Here is a 24,683-nt window from a genome sequence, read left to right as displayed (position 1 = left end):
GTCTCCTCTTCCATGCAGATTTTCATTATCAAAGTCTCAAGAGAGGTTTCCTTTTTTTTATGGTGCATAGTTTTCTGAAAATTCTTCCATGAAGGTGGATGTTTATGTATTATGCCACAAACAATAAGGTTATCTCCAATTTTGACTTCTTCAGACCTCAGCTCTCCAACGATCATTATAAAGTTTTGAGCTTAGTCTATCACCGATTGGTCATCCACTATTTGAAAACGAAAAAATCGGCTAGCAATATATTTTTTCATTCCAACTTCTTCGGTATCATACTTACTCTCTAATGCTTTCCAAATTTTCTTTGCACTAGAGTAAGTTCTATCATAATAATCATAAAAATTATCAGATAGACAATTAAGAATATAATACCGACACTTGTAGGAATCATTATTGTACTTTTTCATTTTCTCTTGATGAAAAATAAGTTCATCATTATTCATGGAGAGGATGTCAACTTTATTAGGATTCTTCTCAATTAACACATATGAAATATTGAGAAGACTTAAGTAGAAAAGTACTTTACCTTTCCATCTCTTGAAATGATTACCATTGAATCGAAATGGCTTGCTAAGATCTCCCATCTTGATATCCGCAGATTTTTCAATTGTAGCTATATTGAATATCCTTAAAATTGTTGGTGAAGTTACAAGATTACAAATTACAATTGAAAAATAAAATGAAGAAAATAAATTCATTTCTTGGCTGAGGCGTGAATATCTCACTCTCTTTAAGAAGATTCAAGTCCACTGCAATAAATATTTTCATTGATCCAGCAGTAGTCCTTTTGACTTGTCCCCTCCAGAATACAACAGTCTTATCACAAAGTGTAACTCAACAAACTCTGGACAAGAGTTGAGTTTAAAGCTCCACAAAAAAGAACATCTCCCTTCAACTAATAAGAATTCTCTTTTTTTGACAAACTTAATGCACTCAATATTTTCTTTCTTTTCAAAACAAAGAAGACTTCTCTATTTATAGGAGAGGAAAGCATTCAAAAGATGTAAAAATAATGGAATGTCATCATTAACATTTAGTGCACCATTTACTAGTGATAATTATGTTAAAAGAAATCATTTAGTGCACCACTTACTAGTGATAATTATGTTAAAAGAAATCATCATTTAGTGCACCACTTACTAGAGATAATTATATTTTAAAAAAAACATAATGGATTGAGTAATATATGCACTAATGCAAAATAGAATAAAGATGACATTAGATGTCATCAATGGACAATTGCTGAGGCAATTACTTTCACTGCCAATGGCCAGAAACAAAAAAAAAATGTGACAATGTAAAATTGAAATTTAATAAAATATTAAAATACCACACTAACACATATCTAATTTAGACAATGTATTAATCTTCAATTCATACATATTTTGATTAATTTATCTGATAATTCTAATTTGAATTATAATCAGAGATGAATTTAAAATTTATGATATATTATCTAATTTTACCTTGAGTGACTCAAGAAAATATGTATGATGGTCTTTATTTTATATTTAATATTGTATTCTTCGAATAATTCAAATCAAAATAATTGAATGTTTAATTCATGCCTATATGACATGCATGACTTATTAATAAATTTATTCTTATTATATTTTTTTTATATATCACATTAAATAGTATTATATACTCATATTTATGAAATATGATTCACTTTCAACATGTCTCGACGGCTAAAACTGAAGAAAAGATATGCATTAGGTTTTATCCACATAAACAAACTAATAAACCAATTGCAGCTCTTGACATAATTTATAATTCTTTATTAATAAATAAAAAGGTCGAATTTTATTTCTAGCTTTTGTATTTTTGCATCGGTCACACGTGGGGAGTAGCTTCCTTTTGTTTATCCAAATCAAATATTTTGAATTTGGTCAAAAAGTTTCTGCTTATTAATTATTAAATAATTAAAGGCATAGTAACAAATTACCAAATAATCACTTCTGTTATCACAATGAAATGCCGTAAATTGAATTTCATTTTTTAAAAGGAGACTGAGTTAAAAACTTGTGACTATTATAAGTATACTTTTATTCCAGGTGTAAATATTCAAATATATTTCTAAAATTTGACCCCCTAAAAAAAAGGAAAATGAAATAATATCAAGATTCAAAAATTAATTAATTGACTGACCTAAAAGATAAGATAATTTTGATTCACTAATTAAAGGGATTGTTTTAAATATTTTTTCCATTTTTTTCTATTATTAGATAAGATGGTATCATTTCAATGCGTTGCATAATTATGTGATAGATAAAATAAAAAATAAAATCTTACTCGCATCATATATTTACACCAAATCATACTATAATTTTTCTATAAATTCGTAAATGATTTCATAAAGTGAGAAACATGTTAATTTAATCATGATTAAATATTAAAATTCTAAATGCAATATAATTCATCTAAGAAGTGTTTTTTTTATATATAAAAAAATGGTAATACATGCAGAACTTGTATAACATGTTAACTTGGTGACTATAGATGAACAGAAAAAATAATAATTGAATTTTGGATCTAATTAGTAAAATATTTAGAAAGTCCACACTGTTTAATTGCATGAAAACATGGAAACAGGTTCTCATATGTTTTATTGACTTCAATAAATAAGTGAACCGACCATTCTGTATCCCCATGATACCAAACAAATTAATTCTTCCTTCTCAAATTATTTATCGTGTTTAATTTTTGCACTTCTCTAAAAAAAAAATATTAATTAGAAGAAGGTTTTGACAATTTTATTCTTATTCATATCTCAAGATATAATATATTTCATTAGAATAATTAATTTTATATTGAATATATCTAAAATGGCAAATAATTTAAAATAATTAATTTTCAGAAATTATGACAGATAATTTGAGACGGGGAGATACTCAATTTATAGTGTTAAAAGAAGTGTGTAAGTAATGGAATTATCCCATTGTTTATGGTATTTTCAATATGTCTTTGATACTTTAACTATTTCTTGAAAATGGTTAACTGCAAATCTATGAGTGACTTTTAATTAATTTATCAATCGAGAATATAAATAACAACTGTTGCTTTTAAAAATAAAAATTGATTCGTATTTATACTTGCCATCCAAATTTACATTTTCTTCAAAAATACCTAATAGTCCCTTCAATAATAAATTACTTTGAAAATAGAATTATTGGTTCGATTGACAAACTACGTGGAAAAATAGATTTTCTTTTTTTTGATTTGAAGTAAGTTTATTTGGAAATAACAGTTCCATTCATCAGTTTCTTTGATTTAATAATAATTTACCATTATTAACTTAAATTAGTCTACTTACAAAAATAATTTTAATTTGCAAGTGGATATATATACAACGTCCTATCTTTTCATATATTCAAAAAGCTATTAAATTAGTTATACAATGATGATTCATTCCTAAGCTATAGAGAAAAGGTCAAGCCACTATACCACAATTCAAAGGCTCCTTATTAATAACTCATTATAAAAAAAATTCCTACGTACTTAATTTATGATTTTAAAAAAAAGTTCTCTTAGGATATTTTGTTTCCAAGTAAAATATTTTTTGTAGAATGCTTTTCTGGAAAATATCCTCCCTAAGACAATTTTACGGGATTATATTGAATATGATGTTGTTTAATTTTCTGAGAATTTTTTTTTTCTTTTTTTTTTAGTGACTTATACATAAGTTATAATTGAAGAAATATCATCGCAAGAATATTACTAATATATAATAAAGGCCAAATACAATATTGATGATGAGGTGTCGGAGGGTAGAGTTATGGGGGTGCTAGAGGCTGGCCGGCTGGGGGTGGACGGAAGTTGTAGGTGAGTTAGAATGGAGACTATCAACATGAAATGTCACTTATTGTTATAATTTGATAAGAAAATTATTTTGTTATCAAATATATATATAAAAAGATCTCTATATAAAGAACACACACCCTTAATTGTATAAATAATATGCTAAGAGATTTCCGATTTGAAATTAATTGAGCACGAAGAAATACATGATAGAAAGAAAGTGATTTTTCCTTTAATAGGTCCTGCTTTATAATTCAGTGAGAACCTAAATTAATCTAGATACATAGATTTTGAATATTATTACTCTGTTCGTTTGCTTTTTTCGAGAGTCAATTTGACTAATTTTTAAAATTAAATTGAATTACATTAATTCGATATTTTAAAATAAATATTTAGATATTAAAAAAAATGTATGAAAAATACTATAAATGATAGTTTTTTTTTCATATCAATATGATGAAAAAATACATTTTAAAATATTAATCAAAACTCATGATTCTTCAAAACGGTGACAACTAAAAAGGAATAAAGAGAGTTAAAAAAAAAAGTTATTACAGTTGTATCATCAGCCTTTCCTTATTCTAAAGTTTTTCTTTTTATTTTCTATGGTTTTTGTGTTCCTTTTATTTCATTAAAAAGGTATAAAAAAAAGTACAATAAAATAGAAACAAATGTTTTTTCGAATGTTTGAAGTAGACAAACAGTACTGTAAAAGCATTGGCCAACATGCAAAGTCCTTTTCATGGTATATAATGCTTTATTATCGTACTCCATTAATACTAATTCATTTATTTTTTTTGTCAAAACATATTGAAATATTTTGTTGTATGGAATTAACGATGAAAACAAAATTTAGAGCACACAAAAGTGTGGGAAATGTAACAGATTTTGTCCCTTAATGGTAATGTCTATTTAATTTTGAACAGAGGCAAATTAATTTACTGATGTTGCTTTATTGCCTCGTGACGCTCTTACGGCTGTCTGTGTCTTATTAGGCAAAACCAAAAAAAAAAGTTACTAAGAAAAGAATAAATAGTTCTTGTGTAATTGATAAAGTTCTTGTTATGTAACGAGGAAGTTATGAATTCAAGGCAAAAAAAAAGTTAGTAAGAGATGAATTAAGAGCTTTTACGTGATTAATAAAGTTATTGTTATATGATTAGAAGATTATAAATTCGAATTAATTATGAAAATAATTTCTTATAAAAATATTGATTAAAATTAGACTTTTATATGGTTCGTCCTTTTTCGAATATCACACATATCAAGATACATATATAACAAAAATTTATTGCTCTGAGCTATCATTTTTAGAGTTCTCAGAGAAAACAAAAAAAAAACGAATTAGAAACAATTTCTTGTTTGGTATGATGGGAATCGGGAAGTATCAAACAAAATATTAGGGCCCGTTTATCCAATAAAAAATACTTACTGTTTTGGAATAAAAAAAAGACAATCTGATGCACTAAAAGCTTTTGCTATGCACAGAGTTCGGGGAAGAACCCGACCACAAGGGTCTATTGTACGCATTCTTACCTTGCATTTCTACCACAGGTTATTTCCAAAGCTTGAATTCTGCGCATAGCGAGAGCTTTAGTGCACCAAACTTTACTATTTTGGAATAATTTTTATTTATTTAAAATTGGTGTTTCGCCATATGAAAATTCCAAACTCAGGTTGAAGTTGCATTTCAAATTAGAAAACAACTTATAACATATTTTCTAACTCATTTTTCACTTTTAAAGTTGTATTGATGTACATTCAATCATTGAAAATTATTTTTAATATATACTTAATAAAATACATAATCAAACACAACTTCATCTTTTAACTTAAACTCTAATTTTATAAATTCAAATAAAATAAAAAAATATTTAAAATCTATAATCAAATGTCTACGTAATATTTTTAGCAGTGAGCTATATATGTTTTATAAAGTGCAAGATTCTAAGGGTACCAATTTTAGTTAAGTCGATAGACTTTCAAAAGCATTCTTTGTATTCTTTTCAAAATTGATCTAATATTTACGTATATATTATTGTTTTCAGACCTCATTTTTAATATTACACTAAGTTGTTTGATAGAGTGTGTTAGCAAAAATAACGCATGCATTAATTAAGTGTATTAGTAGTACTATCTTGTTTGATACACTTTTTTCATGGCATGTATAACTAATACTTGCATTAGTTATACACTTTATTGTGTATTAAGACTTTGCATTACTAATATTATGAATTTCTAGGTATTAGTAATACAAGGGGATTTAATGCTTGCATTATTATGGTTAAAGACCCAACTATCCCCTCAAAACCCCTTCTACATCTTTTTCATCATAGTTATTGATGATATTTGTGTAAATAAATATATTTATGGAATGCGTGTTATTTTTTAATACAATAAATCAAGCAATGCATAAGAAATATTTTATGTATAATTAATACAAGCATTACTAATGCAAACATTACTAATACACTCTATTTAACATTATTTTAATATACTCTACCAAACCACCCCTAAATATATTATATGTAGTTGATGTTTGATCCTAAGGACCAGAATCATCATTAAAAAGCAGATTTTCTCAGAACTTTCTTATCTAAAAAAAAAAAGATTATATACTAATAATTTTGTACTTACTCCAGCACATTCACAAATAAAAAGAGAGAATCTATTGAATGAAAGGAATTTTTTAGGTGTACTTACTAAATCCCTAACAAAAGACGTGTTTATTCTCCCTATAATTAATACAATATATAGTAGTAACAATTAACAGTAATTTCTACCAGTTGGAGATGATCAAACGTTTCTCCACTTCCTTTTCCAAACAATTATATTATTAAAAATAAAATAATATAAATAACTACTGATTTTTTTTTTATTTAGCATTCGATACTCATAATAGGATCAAATTAAATTTGAATTCGTAACAAGTCAATTTTTATCCAAAGTAGTGTTGAACTCAGATTCTTCACGAAAAGTTGTCAAAATATAAAAAAGCAAACCTAATATATATATATATATATATTGCGTAGTTAAAGCGAGTAAATAAAAGGCTCCCATTATCATGTACGTACGTATAACGTAACTCATCATTGACATCCCTTTTTCTAAAATAAAAGAATTAATGAAAAGTTTTGTATTTTTTTGTGGACAGAATAAAAAATGATTTTCATTGTATATTTTATTTGTTTAAAATCATAATTATTGTTACTTAGAAAAAATGACATGCATGGAATCTTAAGTGGTAAAGTGGTTAGGTATGGACTGGGTTCAGGCGCATTATAGCAAAAAGCACGTGAAAGTGACACGTGTGTACCAAAATGATCGAAGAAGAGGTGTCCCTTCATGTGGGCTCTTTCAATTCTTCAGCCCGTGCGCACCTCTGGATTGGGCCCAACAGGATTCAATTGTGCTTTCACTTTAGGTAGATTTTTTAGGAATCATAGAGGACTAATTACTATTTTTTAAAAAATAATTTACAGAAATTTCTTTAAAATATGATAATTTGAATACATTAATTTAGTACTTTGAATATATTAATTAGAATTTTATGTAGAAGGTAACATTTAAAGAATGATACATTGAACATAGAGATAATTTATAAATCACAATTAATGTATCCGAATTACTGAATTAATAAATCCGGATGAAAATAAGGGATTTTTGAAATTTTTAAAAATGAATAGGAGCAATGAAAAATATGATAAATAAAGGAATGTAATTAGATAATTTTTATATTGGGAAGGGGGGTCGTCGAATCTTTTTGATCACCTTCAAAAATGAATCGAGTGGGTTTGGAGCGGGATAGAGCGTGGGACAAGGTTTTTATTGACTCTTGATTCTCTTAGATTAGGTGATCGATAATATTGCTGAAGAGAAGTGATAAATGATCGTATTAACAAAAAATTAATATAAAGTTGTCGATAATCAAATGAAAAATCAGATAGTACAGGTTACTTAACATTTAATGCAAAATATAATATAGCATTACAATGGGAAACCTTATAACTTTGATATATATACTTGAAAAGTAAGTTTAATTTTTTGTTTATCAATCTACATTTAATAAAGTAGAAGTTAGTAATCTTCCCTTTAATATGCATTAATTTAAAATATATATATATATATATACTTCATATGATTGAAAGAACAATTTGCACAATCATTTTACAAATTGTGAATTTAAATGTCAACTTGTGACAGCTAGGTGTAATCATACTCAGAAATTGACATTCTTAATGTATTTTGTTTAGGAAGAAAAAAATTATACGTACTGGGGAAATAAATTTGAATGTGTTGTTCTTAATAAATTAACAAACATGTAGGACAAAAGTAATTGTCCCTGGATAAACATTTAATATACAGCTACCAACACAAAGGAGAGTAAATTATTCACAAAGGAAATCTGTAATAATATTATATACTATAAAGAGATATTTAATGAAAAAAATTGAAAGTTTAATTTGTCTCCATGTAAAAAAATAAAAATAAAAATTTAGGTAGAAAATTGAAGATGCATCGTTTATTTGTAGTTGACTAATTTGATTGAAGAAATTTGAACCAAATTATTATTGAGTTTGATTATTAATTGAAGATATAATAAATTTATTAAATTTAAACTTTTGAGTTGAATCGAATCACTAAAAATCATTAGAATTGATATTAAAATATCGAATATCAAATTCGAAGTCATTTAGACCAATTTGGTTCAATGGTAAAGTAAAAATACGTAGGTGAAACTTTTGATTATTCATCATACAAATTTACTCTAAAGTTATGATACTATCTATATAATTCCTCAAATTTATCAGAATTTTTCATTCAGATATACTTGAATTAAGAAGTGTATTTATTGGACATTAAAACTCGAGTTAAATTATATTTATTAAATATTCCTTAATTAAATAAAGTGTCTAAATTTTTAAAAAACTGGACAAATTTAAAAAGTCACACATGTATATTAACATATTTAGTATAATCATATATATAGAGAGAGAAAGCAAAGATTTTATCTTTTTATTAAAAAATAGAGCGATTTATCTTACAAGTTCGTTTGACAAGAATAAAAAATAACTAATTTAGAATTTAATTTTCAGATAAATTTATTCATATTTAATTGAAACTAAATTACAAAATAATTTATTTTAATATTAATTATTCATAAATTATACTATTATTTTTATTTCATATTAAGTTTAAAATAATAATCTTGATATAATTAATTTTAAAATAAGTTATTCAATCCATCAAAAAGGCTTTTAATAATTTAATAAATTATTTTTGATAAATTCTTGAGGCACATATTCATGTATGCAGACAAAAAATTAGAAATGAAAAGCAAACAGCTTCGTCCCAAATGGAGTTTACCTTTTTGACCATCTCTTGTCCCCTTTCTCTCCGTAAATAAATAAATAAATAAAGTCAGCTCTTCCATTGTCAGAATCCCAAATCCCAAAAAAATTCCGCCGGCGTACTGGATCGGAGTCGGAATCGGCTGATCTATTTTTCCGGTAAACCTGCCGCCCTCTTTTAATTAAAAAAAAAAAGATATTTTTTTTACTATGTGTTTTAGAGTGTAGAGCAATTAATGCCTTTTTTTATGCCTCTCTCCTTCGTGCACTGCACCTTTATTATGACCATTACCAACTGACTCTACTCTGTTTTTTCACGTACAAATCATACACGATGATAAGTGTACATTAATTACAACACTATATTTTCAGATACTTTTCTTTGATATATTAAAAATAAATGTTCATTTTTATTTATTAATTTTAAAAATTAATAAATTTTTCAATTTAACTCAATTCAGAAGCTAACTTATATAGTAAGAAGGTGAAATGGGTCCTTACTCTAATATCTCATAAAGAAATGAATAAGTTCATTCAAAAGCTAGCTTATGAGGCGAGAATATGAAATTGATCCTGATTCAGTATCTCATAAAGAAATGAATTTTAGAACTATAAAGGAATGATTGTCTAAAATTATATGGGGAGATCATTTATATAGTACTTTTTTATGATACAGAGTAATATAGTAAAATTATCATTTTATTTATTATTTTTTGAATGTGTTAAATCAAATACAAATAAGTAAAGATGAACTGAAAGGGTCAATATTATATATGTATATATATGTTTCTTTATGAATACGTAGAGAGAGAGAGAGAGTTGACAATTTGTATGCATTAGCTGTGTATTAATGTATTGCTGGCTTCCCACTCTCTCTTCCTTCTTCTTTCTTCTTACTTAAAAACTATTTTCTGTCACATTCATTGCGTTTTCTAACTATCTCTTTTGAACCCTTTCTTTCTCTCTCTCTCTAATCCTCAAAGAAGCAAATCAAAACGGCATGATTTCTTGTCGTTTCATCAGCTCACTGTATATTTACTTACCAAACTCTTCTTCTTCTTCTCAATAATACAAAGGTTTCCTTGTCTTTCTATGTTTTTCTGTTTTTTTCTTTTCCTAGTTTCTTGAATGTGTTGTGTATTTGGGAATTGATCTACTTATTTGGTCATTGATTATTTGAAACTTGAAAATTTGAGTTCTTGAAAATGAAAATTGATGTCGTGTTTGGACACGCATTTTACTTGAAAAAAGATTTAAGTTTTGTGACCGGAAGTCTCAAGAACCAAAAACCAGTTTTTGGAAATTTGAAAATATTTTGAAGATCAGATCAAAATATATGGCAAAATAGATATTTGAAGATAATATTTCTAAAATCTATGGCCAAACCACTAGCTTTAGTTTGGTTTTGCAGTTGGAGTTTCAATGTACATGGAAAAGACTGGATCTTTTTTTAATTTTTTTTACTTCATGATTAGTTTAAAAAATTGTTTTTGAGGTATTAAAGTTCTATTTATGTCTGTAATCTTGATGGAATTTGGTGTTTTTATGCTTTTTGCAGTGAAACCCAGAGGCAGAAGTTTGTTCTAAAGGGATAAAGAGGAAAATTCTTTTGATTCACTTTTAGACAGGTAAAGTTATATGTTAATCATTTGATTACAATTATTTGATTAAATAATTAACAACCCTTTTGTTATATATTCCTTGTTTATTGGATTTATGAGGTTGTGAATTTTCTTGGGATCCTATGACAAGCTGTCAGAATGTATCATTGTGTAGCAATCTTTTCTTCTTTCTTTTTTTTTTTTTATAAAAAAATTCAACTTTTTGTGAAGAGATTGTTATTAAAGAATTAGAACTAGATCTAGTTAATTATGATTAGGTAATTGAGCTAAAGAACAAAATGGATGGTGGAGATTGATCATTTGACTTAGGTGATCAGGTTGTATTTTAATCGTTTGAGCTTTCACGGTATAAGATCTGCGTATATTTTTTCCTCCTTAGATTTCACTGTGTAATTACACTAGACACGTTGAGCTTTAATACAAAATTTCAAAATGGTGACCATTTCTTGTCTTTTTCTTCACAGATGGACAAAGTAAAGATTCCAGGTAGTTTGTTAATTAGACCATAAATTCACTATTCATTGACAGGACAAGAATTTAAATTAAAGGATGTCTTGAAAAGACAAAATAAAGATGAGGTCTGAATGAATTCACTTTGTTTTATTTCAAATTTATTGGCATCTTGTGTTTGAGATGATTTTGCACCTTTTCATTTCTTTGTTACAAAATATCAACTTATGGGTGGGATTTAGAATTCTGAGTCTTACCTGGTTTATGGCCATGGGGTTAAACTATTCTCTTGAAATTTCTTCAAGTTGTGTTCAATTATTCATCAGTTTATTTTAAAGAATTCCATTGGCGAATTCAGGTTCGGATTCTGCTCATTATGTATGTGCCAATTGTTTTTCACACATACAAATATATGAGGTTGTGGAGGACACGAATTAGGGTAGCAGGTTAGTTGGTAGTAGAACCTTGTCTTGCTTATTGTTCTTTACTAGTAGTTGTAGTATTTCTCTTGTAGTTATTGTTCCTTTTTTTTTTTAGAATGCTTTGTCATGTTTTCCTTGGTATCTACTTTGATATGCTATTCATTGAGCGGAGATTCTTTCTGAAACAACCTCTCTACCTCCCGAGGTAGGGGTAAGGTATGCGTACATCTACCCTCCTTTGCAGGTTGGTTTATGTTAAATAGTGGTATCTCAGCCGACGCCAACTTGGTTGGACTAGGCATAGTTGTTGTTGTTGTTGTAGTAGGGGTATCTCAGACCTGTTGAATGCTAAGTTTGCTTTCTATTGTATTCTTGGACATTATCAGTATTCATTAACGATTAATGTCGTTTGGCCTATTATGTATAATAGCATTTTCTACGGAATTCTGCTGGACATATGCTAAAATTAACTCTGATTATAGGATATTTCAGCGAATTTTTCTTAAAATTAGTCTTGAAATTTATATTGACACAGGTCTGTGAGCTGTTTTTCTCCGCGACTACTACTTGATGTTTGCTTCACAGCTTTTGAGAATTCTCCAGACTCTACCAGCTGATGTGAACAATGAAAGCTGGTAAGTGTACAAACTCTGCTTCTTCTTTATGCTGCATCTGGTTAAGCACGGTAATTTCTTTCTATTTTGAAAGAGAAACACGAAGTACTCGTGTGAAATAAAGGATCTATGTACACCATGGTATTGAGCTAATGTATGTGTTTGCTATTTTAGTTTCTAGTAATAAGGATTGGTAATCTGGTGCTATCCTCTTTCGCCTGGGGACTCCAGATTCATTTGATAAATGTGGAGATGTTTTATTTTGTTTTACTACTCGTCTATTTCTTGATATCCTTACTTTGAGAGTTAATCGATGGATTTTAATACTAGTATTCCTACAAAACTTGATCCCTGCATTGAGAAGTTAAATTCGACTGCAGATAAGCATCCTCTGTTTAGTGATTCAACACTAGTCTCTGTCCATGATTCTAAAACATTTGAATGCAACAACAGCGTCTTTGACACAGCTGAAGAGAAGCCTACCATGAAGGGAAATCAGAATGGGATCTTAAGTCATCCTAATGGTTACAAGGAGGAAGATTCTTTAGGTTTTCCCGTAAATGACTTCGGAAATTCAAATGTCTATGACAATAGGGAAGACCCTTTGGCGTGCGACAGAAACGATGGGAATGAATTCTGGAAAGTTCCTGAACTTGATGACTCTATATTTTTTGATAACAACAATGAAATTAAGGCTTCAAGTGTGAGCGACGATCATAATGTAGATATGTCCAGGATAAACGGTGACAAGAGAGGTGGAAATCCTTTTGCGTGTGATATTCCCTCAAGTGATACAAATGAAATTGTTGCTGCAAGTGTTACGGATGATCAAAACGAAGGCTTGTCGAATATCATCCATAGCAAAAGAGGTGGAAATCCATTTGAATGTGATACAAAAGATAGAGATCAGCCATGGAATATTCCAGAATATGAGTGCTCCATGATTGTTGATTTTCTTGACGACAAAGAAAATGAAACTATTGACTCTGATTCACCTTTTACCTCTCACTCCGAGTTGTTTGAGAATAACAAACAATTTTATTCTGATAAAGGTGTCACCGATCAAGAGCTGCCTGAATTGACAGTTTGCTACAGAGAGAACAACTTTAACATGGTTAAAGACATATGTATGGATGAGGGTGTACTTGCAGTAGATAAAGTTCTAATCGAAAGCTGGAAGGATGACCAACCTAGCACGTCTGTTTCTGTTGATGCTGATGAAGAACAGCAGAGCAACGCAAGGAAAAGTGTCAATATGGGGTCGACCCTTGCATCTGAATCGCAAGATTCATCTTTTGAAGATGCCAGGAACATTGCTGTGACTCATGATACAGAAAAAGAACTTGTTCCAAATGGTTTCAAGCCCTCCCTAGAGAATAATGCCAACAAAGATGAGGATAAGGATTCTTATCTAGAGGATTTGATGATGGTTTTTGGTTCGAAATGTACTACAAACGGGAAAGCTACTAATGCATCAGAAAGACCATCATCTCCCAATACCGTGGTTCTTGTGGAAGAGTCCAATATAAAGAATTCTCAAAGAGCTATATCTGATGGTGATCAATCTACACTGCAACCTGATCAGGTCTGTTCCTATTATTCTTACAGATTCGCTTATGAAATTAGGGGTGTGTTCTTTGGATACATTCTTCTGGTCGATAAAGTTCAAGGATTTTGTTTTTTCTACTGCAGGTGCCTTTTGAGCGAACTTTGAAAAGCCAAACTGCAGTTTCTGCAGCCGATGAGACAAACAACAAGGGTCCTGCTTCCAACTTATTTCACAATAGCAAGGAGGAAGCGGGAACTAGTATTTTTGACTTCAACATTACCAAGCCCGAATCAACAAAAAGCACTGAGGGAGGACTCGGAAACTTGCCTGAAAGTTCTCACACGCCAAAGGCCATCTCCGTTCACAAGGATGGAAATTCAGATAATGTTCCAGCTTCTAGTCAAGTTCATTTTGCTAGTACCGGTAATAATGCGCACCAACAGCACCTTGAATCCCAAAATGTGGCTAATGGCCAAGGCAATTTTGATGGAGAAGCAAGTTTTTCTGCAGCAGGAGGTCCTGCATCAGGTTCTATTACTTACTCAGGGCCTATATCTTATTCTGGAAACGTATCTCTTCGATCCGAGAGCAGCACAACCAGTACCAGATCCTTTGCCTTCCCAGTGTATTACTTTGCTACTTCTCATACTAGTTTCCTTTTTCTTTACAAGTTGATACTGATTATTAGTATCTTGTGATTGAACATTTTCATTGTTATTTTTTCACAGCTTACAAAATGAATGGAATAGCAGTCCAGTAAGAATGGCAAAGGCGGAACGGAGGCGTTTAAGTAAACAAAAGGGTTGGAAGCAAGGCCTTCTGTGTTGTAGATTCTAAATTCTTGTTCTTAGTTAAAGAATATACATAGCAAGACCTTAAATCTTGAACCTTTTTGAGTATTGTAAGTATGCATACATGTTGATATTCTCTTAGGGGTGGCATGTTTTAAGGGAAGTTACACATTTGGCCGCTTGGCCAAAAATATTTACATCTGCTAGCCAATAAACATATATTATGTGTATATTATATATCTATCGGCTATTATTTGAGTAGGCGGCTATTTATGTCAATTTCCCTTTGTTTTATTAAAGGCAGGTTAACCTTTTCCTTACATTTTTCTTCCTATACAATATATATCATATATACTAATGTTTTGTCCCATAACTTTTCATATATGGGCCTAAATTTGTTTGAGGAAACAAAGCCCACCTATTTTGTTGGAAATGGCTAAGTTCCTAAACATTTGTCTTTTGACTCTTTTGGTCAAGGTTCATTAAGCCAAATATTTCAATAAATTTTGGGGAAATTTTGCAAATAATTACTACAATAAACTTAATTAGGCTTCTAAGTTATAGTTTGCATATTTACGTGTTGTAGCTATAGTTTAAGTTGTCTCGTTTGTATGATTCGCGAGTTTGTATAATTCGCGGATAATTGAACTATTTTTGTATAAACTCGAAATAATAAATTTATACAAACACAAATATCTGAACTTTATACAGTTATACAAATTATATTATAAAAAAATATATTATACCAAAAATATACAAATTTTATCATACAAATTTTGAATTATACAAATATGTGAATTATACAAATTCAAATCGTAATTAATGTTAAATATTAGTGGCGAATTATAAATTAGCTAAATTATAGTCATGTTAACTAATTAACTATAGCAAAACCTCTATAAATGCATATGCTTGGGACCGAAAAAAATATTCATTTATCGAAATTATTAGTTTATCGATAAATGCATAAAATATTTATTTATCGACAAATAAATATTTATTATTTTAGAGAGTATTTTGCAGTATGTGCCATAAGAAAGAAAAAAAATATTTGAATTGAGAATTTTAAAAGTTTAAATCTAGGAAACTAAAAAGTGTAATCTTTGCATATTTATTATTTAAATCTAGAAAAACTAAACGAATTTAGTGAAGTTTAATGTTTCTAATTGTATTCATGTATATAGAATATGAAGAGAATTTATGTTAACTATAAAAAGAAAAAGTTAGATATTTAAAAATCATAATCCAAGTATAATGTTTTCTCATCATTTGAAAGACATACAAAAATCATCTTTAACCAATAAAATAAGAAACACAATATGTGAACATAAGAAAGAGAGTCCAACTATTACCCAAAAAGATTTGCAAGCATGGTGAAACAAAATTTTGATTTGACTATTAGTCAATCAACAATATCGCACACACTCAAAAGGTCGGCAAAGTATTTGTCAAATGAGATGAAAAATAGTTAAGGATTAGATTAATTTTGGTTTTGGTTGGAAGAAAAAACAATCAACTATAGAATCATATTTTAAAAAGAAATAGTTATTGGTCTAGGATTATTGACTGATTAAATATATATAAATTCTTGATGTATTCTAGTAATTATTACTTTATATTTTTTTTGGGCATTTTAATACTTTATTTTTAATTATCATCTAATGCTTTTAGCAAGAATATTAATTTAATAAAACTGGCCCAAGTCGGAATCGGAGAAAAATATTCATTTAGCGAGATTATTACTTTATCGAATATTACTTTATCGAGGTTTTATTGTAGTATATGCTTGCTTATTCGCGTAATTTTAATTTTTTTTCTTCTTCTTTTTGAAGACCAATTGATTACTACTAATAAATTTGTGTAAAATTCACGAATAATCATTTTCAGCAACTGTAATTGAAAGATAATTATCTTTATGGAATTTTAAATGTAGAATTTAAAATGCATGACGATTATTATTTTTAATAACTGAGTCGAAAGTGACCAATACGACTAATCTGGATTAGTGTTGTAAGAAGTCTAATATAATATGTCAACTTCAGTGATCTCCTTATCGAATAGAGAGGACATCATTTTCAAAATTCCAACTCGAGATTATTCACTAAGAGTTGAGGACATTAACTTCTATCATTTCACCATGTCTGCTAATGCAAGTGAACTTTTTAGCTTATCCAAAAAATTTATAAATGAAATTATCACATTGGGTTTGCTAGCTAGACAAATATACGTGAAGAAGTGTAACAACTTTGTCATCAAATATAAACTCCATTTATTATGGTTCAACAAATAGTGGCAGACTCAAAAATTTTATAAATCGAGTTTAAAATATAAAAAAATAAACATATAAAAAAGTGTTGAGATGTAACAAAATTAGTTAGGAATTAGTTAAAAGCAGGGGTATTATGGTTATTTCCAACCCTCCTAGTTAAACTAACTAACTACTAATTAGTTAGATAGTTAGCCTAAGTAACTAGCTATATATATATAGCTATGGTTGTGCAGTGAAGGATTAGGGCATTTGAGCCCCAAATTGTAAAAAACTCTCTCCAGAAAGTTCTCTCAATCTCTCTTCTTCTTCTACATCTTCTTCATCATATTCATCACTCACTCTTGCTTTACTTTCTGTAACTAGAAAAGATCATGGTATCAGAGACATCAACACAGTAGTTGCTGTGAAGAATCGAGAGTTCATCAGCCACGACAGCACAATTGCATTCACCCTTTCCCATTGGCCCCACAGTGCTTCACCAAATATTTCTTTCCTGGATGTTCCATCCACTAGCCCTAGTTGTTTCTCCCTAACAACGCAAGCTTAATTGATCGATTCCACAAGGTGTAATTTTCTACACCTTGTAACTGGAAAGATATGATACTAATTCCACCCACATCGGTGGGGCTAAGAAATAGAGGGTGATTGTAGTCAATACCTTGCCCATTACTGCTTGCAGAGATCCAAGCTTTAGAAAGCAACAACACCTGGGAGATCACTTCATTACCTGCAGGAAAAAAACCTATTGGTTGTAGGTGGATATACAAAGTCAAATACAAATCCACAGGTGAAATAGAGAGATTCAAAGCAAGGTTAGTTGCAAAGGGATACAGCCAACAAGAAGGCATTGATTACAAGGAAACATTCTTTCCTGTTGTGAAGATGGTGACTATTAGGACTATTCTCTCCATTGCAGCTTCTAGAAAATGACACATTCATCAAATGGATGTGTTCAATGCCTTTCTACATGGAGACCTGGAGGATGAAATTTATATGCAGCTTCCTCAGGAATTTGTCAGTCAAGGGGAGAAGGTATGTAGACTAACAAAGTCCCTCTATGGGCTCAAGCAAGCTCCAAGATAGTGGAATTCAAACTCACTGAAGCTCTAACCTCCCTCAAGTTCAAACAAAGTCAATATGATTACTCCTTATTCATTAACAAGTCAGCAGAAGGTATTGTAATTGTACTTGTTTATGTAGATGATATGTTAATAACTGGTAGCAGCCTAAAGCTGATAGAAGACACAAAGCAGGCTTTACAAAGAGCCTTCAAGATGAAAGACTTAGGGGAGCTCAAATACTTCCTGGGAATTTAATTTGCAAGAACCACAGAAGGTATACTCATGCATCAGAGAAAGTATACCCTTGAACTTATAGCTGAGGTAGGAATGGCTGCAGCCAAGCCAGCAGGAACCCCTATAGACACCAACATCAAGCTCACATCAAGACAATATGATGATCATGTGAAAAAGCAGCTGGAAGAATCAACAGATCTTCTGATAGATCAATCTGCATATCAAAAACTCATAGGTAAGCTACTATAACTCAACATGACAAGGCCAGACATCTCCTTCAGCACTCAGACATTGAGCCAATTTTTAAACCAATCAAAAAAATCCCACATGGAAGCTGCACTAAGGGTTGTCAGGTATTTAATGAGGCAACCTGGACAAGTTATATTACTGTCCAGTCAGTCAGATAGGCAGGTCACTGCATTTTGTGATGCAGATTGGGCTGCTTGTCCACTAACCAAAAAGTCAGTCACTGGGTACATGATCAAGATGGGAAAGTCCCTAGTCTCATAGAAGGCCACGAAACAAACCACAGTATAAAGGAGCTCAGCTGAAGCTGAATATAGAAGTATGGCTTCTACTGTATCAGAACTTGTATGACTGCTGGGCATATTGAAAGAAGTAGATGCAGATGTTGAGCTGCCTGTTCAAATATATAGTGATAGCAAAGCTGCAATTCAGATTGCAGCAAATCCAGTATATCATGAAAGAACAAAACATATAAAAATAGATTGTCATTTCATTAGAGAAAAGTTGCAACAAGGCTTGATCAAAGTAAGCTACCTATCATCTCAAGAACAACCTGCAGACTTGTTAACCAAAGGGCTGTCGAGAGGTCAACATGAGCATCTTTTGTCCAAGCTAGGAGTTTTGAACATTTTTGCACCTCTTAGCTTGAAGGGGAGTGTTGAGATGTAACAGAATTAGTTAGAAATTAGTTAGAAGCAGGGGTATTATTGTCATTTCCAGCCCTCCTAGTTAAACTAACTAACTACTAATTAGTTAGATAGTTAGCCTAAGTAACTAGCTATATATATATAGCTATGGTTGTGCAGTGAAGGATTAGGGCATTTGAGCCCCAAATTGTAAAAAACTCTCTCCAGAAAGTTCTCTCAATCTCTCTTCTTCTTCTACATCTTCTTCATCATATTCATCACTCACTCTTGCTTTACTTTCTGTAACTAGAAAAAATCAAAAAGTCAAAGAGAATTTGACATCTATTATATATACATAAAAAAATAATTTTAACTATATATAAACAATATAATTTTTATCAAATAAATTCAAATTAACCCCTTAACTCTACTTGATTTTGCCCCTACAATAGGGGGTAAGATGTTAGGTAACACAAAATCAAACCAAATGGTGTGAAGGTTCCTAAAAAGGCAAAATTAAAAAAAAATATACGGATTTTTACACCTATTTTAATTTATTTTTGGAAGTGTGAGTTTTGTGCTTTGTGTATGTCTTTCTCTTTTTTTCATTGGACTTTGTGGGCTTTTGCCTTCCTTCCTTCTTTGACTCTTATAAATTCCTATTTTCATTTCCAAAAGAATTACATTTTCATCAAATTAATACCATAACTATGGAAATCATCAGATTTATCCCTCCTCTTCTACTCATTTATTTCTCATTATTCATGTTATTTCGATTTTCATATGCTGCTCCACTGTTAGGTAATTCATCATTTTGTTTCTATCCATTAATTAATATATCTTTTTTTTTTCTTTTTTTTTTTTCTTCTGTTTGACCTATAGGTCACTTATTTGAGGCGTTGAAGCAGTCACTAATTACTTGCATTAGGATAGACTGTATATATTACACCTTTTGGAGTGTACGTGTGACCCTTTTACAAATTTTGTTAATGCGGAATGCTTTGTGCACCAGATTGTCATTTTGCCCTTTTTGTTTCTATCCATTAATCTCTTTCTTTTCCTTTTGCTTATATATCATGCTAACTTCATTTTATTGCAATTTTGACAGATCATGAAGTGAAGATGACTATACCTTCAAGTCCTAGGAAGCTGAAGTTCGATGAACAGCCAAATGTAATGATTTTTTTTCTTTCTTATATATATTATTTTTATTTTTTAAAAAAGATTCTTCTTTTTTCTTCTTAAGCATAAGCTAGGAATCTTTTTTTTTTCTTTCCTTGTAATATTTTCTTTCCTTGTAATATTTTCATTTGTGTGAAGCAGGTGAAAATCAGTGGGAATCAAATGAATTTGGTCCCATTGAACACTGCACAACAAACTTCATTAAAAGGTATGTACATATATAATTTATTAATTTTGTATAAAAATATGAACTGGTTTCATTCATGACATATATATGTTCATATATAAATATAAATATCTAAGATAAATAATGTGCAGGACTTCATTATTTTTTTAATAAAGAAATATACATATGACCTAAAAGTTTTTTTTTTTTGGGAAGAATCCTTGTACTTTGACTAACTAACTAACTAAGCTTTTCATTGATAAGCTGATATTCCATAATTTCATGTGTAGTAGTCTTTTCACTTAATATAATACGCCCTCCCTACTATAATACTTGTCAATTTCGTTTGACCTATAATACTATATAAATTTTAATTAATATTTTAAAATATATTTTTTTACCAATTAATATAGAAATACTATTTTTTTTATAATTTTTAAATATATATATATATATATATTAAATTAACCTAATTTTATTTAATTTTAAAAATTAATCAAAATTAACTTTAGATAAATAAAACGTAACAACTATTTTGAAACCTAAAAAGTACTATTAATATATGGTGTAGAATCTTAAAGTACGCAACTTATGGTTCAATTTGTCTACACTTTGACCAACTTACAATCCCTACCATGCCTTTTAAAATTTTTTGCACGCCCTTAAAAAAGACATTTATAATTATTTTAATTATTAAAGTATATGTATATATTATCCTATCCCGTATATCTCCTTAATTAGACGTCGTCTCACTTAATTAACACTAACGGTAATATGTTACATAATAATAAATGATGTTTTATTTTTCTAAAACTTGAAATATTACGAATTCAATTTATCAAAACGACTAATATTTTGCGCGATACGTTGTGTATAGGTAAAGAACATGAGGCAGAAGTTGTACATGCAAGAAAAGGTACAAGGCAAGAGTGGGTTGAAGGGAAAGACACTTCTGATTTCTTCACAATGGATTATCATTGGGTTAGACGACGACGTCCCATACATAACAAGTCCGTTCGACCGTAAAATAACAATCTCAAACTAGTCAGGATCGACTTTTTAGTTTGTATGAATCCTCAATATATTATCGTATAGTAATTCCCGATATTCAGTAAAAAAAGAAATGTAGTAGTTTTTTGGGAATACAATTTTGACTTATTAGGAAAATGAAGTGTGTTACGTTTTGTTGTAATTACGAGTTTAGTTACTATTATAAGAATATTAGGATTATGTCGTGTTGTAGCTTTTGTTTATGGCCGACATTAAAACCTAATTTTTGGTACTAACAAGAAAAAGTTTTGAGTTTAGTTCCAAGGGGACAATTTTTGTTTATTTATTCATTTAATGTATCCTATTACTTATATAAGAGGGAGTTGAGGCTCTCAACTCCCCTTTTTTTGTGTGTGTTGGTAAAAAGGTTTTTCTTTATTTTATTTTAATTTAATTAGTGTATAATTTTTTGAAATTATGGGACCCATATTTAGTTTATAATTCATATTCTTTAATTATAACTTTATCATTTTGAATGTCGCAGATATTGTACAAATAATATAACTTTTGAGAGTAAGCAGATATTGTACAAATAATATAACTTTTGAGAGTAAGAAAATACGATCGATGAAGAAAAAATACTTCAATTATAGACATCCCAATGAGCTCCCTCACATTAGGTTTTCGAGAAAAAAAGAATGAAATGATTTACAACCATACAAATACAACAATTTATTGTAGAACAAAAAATTAAAATCATTGAATTAACATCATTTAAAATTTATTAATATTAATAATATTTATCAAGTATTCATTTTACATTTGATGAGATAATTTACTATTATATAAATATATATAATTTATTTAGATAAAAAAGAAATTATAATTATTTACTTGAACTTACTTTTAAAAAATTAAGAATAAATATTGGACCTGTTCACGACACGATTTTTCCTCACTAGTACCATTTATAAATTGCAGTCAAATTAGTTTTCTCAAGCCCCAATAAAATATATATTGAGATTTGGTGTCACACATAACAAGTCATTTTTTTTAATATATAGTTTTCCTCGAAAGACAACTTCTCCGTACTTGAGGAGCATGAATGTAGTATCTGGCCATGAGGGATGTTTAACTAATCCCCTTGAAAATTGCAAATATGTCCACTTTTGATAATTTCAAGTCCTAAGTTTCCCAATGCAAATGGGTGCAACTTTGCTTCTAGGTCCAAAATTTGTTATTGAATTATGAGAAATGGTTCAAATGAATTATGGGTTGATGATTTGGGTTAAATCAATCATTATCGTTATAAAAATAGGTTAAATTTTTTTCTCATTGAAATATGTATTTATGAGTTTTATTTAGTATTAAGAGGTCAATATGGAGCTACATCACTATTAGTGATCTAATAAGAATTAATGATAGTGTTGTGTTTATGGTGTTTTGACAAAGGTGAGAATTCAATTTGATGGTGCAGTTGATCATTGCTTGAGTACGATTTGGGACTTGAGGATGGTTAATTCGAATTTGGGGTTGGGGGTGGAGGGTAGACATATGATTATTGAAGATTTTGAGTGTTGACGAAGACGAAGGTACCGTTGTCGAAACAATGACCATGTTCTTCAAAGTTCAGGAAAAATTGAACAATTTTTATAGTTCAAGGAACAATTTTTCTTCATAAAATGGTTCATTTGTGAACACATGTACATAACACTACTTGGTGTGCTAAACATTATATGATGCATCAAACCCTAAACTTTTATTGTTAGATAATAAAGATTAGTCTAGCTTGGGTATAGAAAAATCTTCGGTAGGGAACATTTCTCTCTGAATGGGATCTTACGCGATGTAAATTTAAATTAGTCAAGCTCCAATATAAATACTAGACAAAAAAAAAAGGCAGCCCGGTGCACTAAGGCTCCCGCTATGCGCAGGGTTCGGGGAAGGGTCTAACCACAAGGGTCTATTGTACACAGCCTTATCTTGCATTTCTGCCAGAGGCTGATTCCAAGGCTTGAACTTGTGACCTCCTAATCACATATACTAGATACCGAATGAGAAAACAAAAAAAATCTAGAATGTTTTTAATTTGTAATGGCAAGGATATAATTAACCTCAACTATTAATGGAAGGAAAATTTGAACAATTTTGTATTAGCTTAAGAGCAAAATTATCACTCTCTTTTTGTTATCTAAATCTAGCATTACGATCAAATATAATTATAATTGAAACTTTAGCATCATCAGGTTGGTGTGGTGTAGTGGTTATCACGTCAGTCTTACACACTGAAGGTCCCTAGTTCGATCCTGGGCATCAACATTTTCTTTTGTGTTTTTTTCATGTGTTAGAATGTTTACTTGCTAACTGAAACCAAGTAGATGAATTGCTTATGAAATTTGGAAAATATTTCATTGTATCGTATTATTAATTTAAATATAATGTCTATTTTGGATTGCTACTTAAATTTTACTGTATCGTATCGTTTATGCACTTCTCATTTTACCTTGTTATTTAATATCTATTTTAGACTTTAACCTATTAGCTTTATCACATGCCCTACTTTTCTCGTAGGTTTATCATTCAAATTGTTAATATGTAATATTATGTAACAACATAAAAAGATATAATTTATCCAAATATTATATTTATTAAAATATTATAATATAATACAATATAATATGATATATTATGAAACAACCCGTTACAACCATCCCAATAAACTTAAATTATTTTGAAATGCTAGCTAAAATTAACCAATCCAAAATGGTCATTTACAGGGGTGTTAATGGTACGGTTCGGACGGTTGTTTTATAAAATTTATACCATATCATTTTTTTTTGTTATTTTAGTTCTTATAACCAAAATTAGACTTTTCAAAATCGTTTCATTATCTCGATTTCTCTTCAATATCGGTACGGTTCGATTAATTTTTTATTTTTTATTTTAAAAATATATATAAAAATTAGAACACTGTATTATGTATACTAAAAAAAAAAAAACATTATTATGTATACTTGGAATGACTTTGACAAAAAATTTCTAAACATTTTATTGTTAAAGATGTGATGAATTAAGGAAACAAGAATAGAAATTCATCCCATTATATTATGGTAGTGTAAAATAATATAAAGCAAGGATAAAATATATAATTTATATCACACGAGCTGAAAGAATCAATCAACATGAAACTTAAGAACTGAGTTTACTTAATTTATGTATACAATAAGAGAAATTTAAACCATAAGAGAGAAAAGATATCTAATAACTTGTAGCTTGTTATCCAAGATTGTTGGAATATCTTGT

The 24,683-nt window shown here is 29.4% G+C and overlaps 2 protein-coding genes and 1 non-coding gene across 8 annotated transcripts; all 3 read left to right on the top strand.

The window, feature by feature from the left end:
- Window positions 1-9,179: 9,179 nt before the first annotated feature.
- Window positions 9,180-14,864, top strand: LOC129880051 (uncharacterized). 6 transcript variants are annotated; one of them, XM_055953885.1, is made up of 7 exons: window positions 10,056-10,234; window positions 10,717-10,786; window positions 11,589-11,676; window positions 12,188-12,287; window positions 12,720-13,851; window positions 13,959-14,440; window positions 14,544-14,864. In XM_055953885.1, exons 4-7 carry the CDS (start codon window positions 12,223-12,225, stop codon window positions 14,650-14,652), a joined length of 1,788 nt encoding a protein of 595 aa, XP_055809860.1. In that variant the 5' UTR covers window positions 10,056-10,234; window positions 10,717-10,786; window positions 11,589-11,676; window positions 12,188-12,222; the 3' UTR covers window positions 14,653-14,864. The 6 variants fall into 6 exon arrangements, with proteins under 6 accessions (XP_055809858.1, XP_055809857.1, XP_055809856.1 ...); XM_055953883.1 differs by lacking the exons at window positions 10,056-10,234; window positions 11,589-11,676 and adding an exon at window positions 9,180-9,317 and having other exon boundaries at window positions 12,647-13,851; XM_055953882.1 differs by lacking the exon at window positions 11,589-11,676 and having other exon boundaries at window positions 10,055-10,187; window positions 12,647-13,851.
- Window positions 14,865-19,703: 4,839 nt separating this feature from the next.
- On the top strand, window positions 19,704-21,622 carry LOC129874555 (uncharacterized). Its single transcript, XM_055949855.1, has 4 exons — window positions 19,704-19,843; window positions 20,151-20,215; window positions 20,366-20,432; window positions 21,268-21,622. The coding sequence occupies exons 1-4, from the start codon at window positions 19,753-19,755 to the stop codon at window positions 21,414-21,416; spliced, it is 372 nt and encodes a 123-aa protein (XP_055805830.1). The 5' UTR covers window positions 19,704-19,752; the 3' UTR covers window positions 21,417-21,622.
- A 2,004-nt stretch (window positions 21,623-23,626) lies between these two features.
- TRNAV-UAC (transfer RNA valine (anticodon UAC)) lies at window positions 23,627-23,699 on the top strand. Its single transcript has one exon. It is a non-coding gene; the product is annotated as a tRNA-Val (tRNA).
- Window positions 23,700-24,683: the final 984 nt, after the last annotated feature.

The sequence above is a fragment of the Solanum dulcamara genome, chromosome 2, assembly GCF_947179165.1.
Source record: "Solanum dulcamara chromosome 2, daSolDulc1.2, whole genome shotgun sequence".
Taxonomy (NCBI): domain Eukaryota; kingdom Viridiplantae; phylum Streptophyta; class Magnoliopsida; order Solanales; family Solanaceae; genus Solanum; species Solanum dulcamara.
Note: the sequence above shows the minus strand (reverse complement) of the source record. Positions and strands in the feature narration are given on the sequence as shown.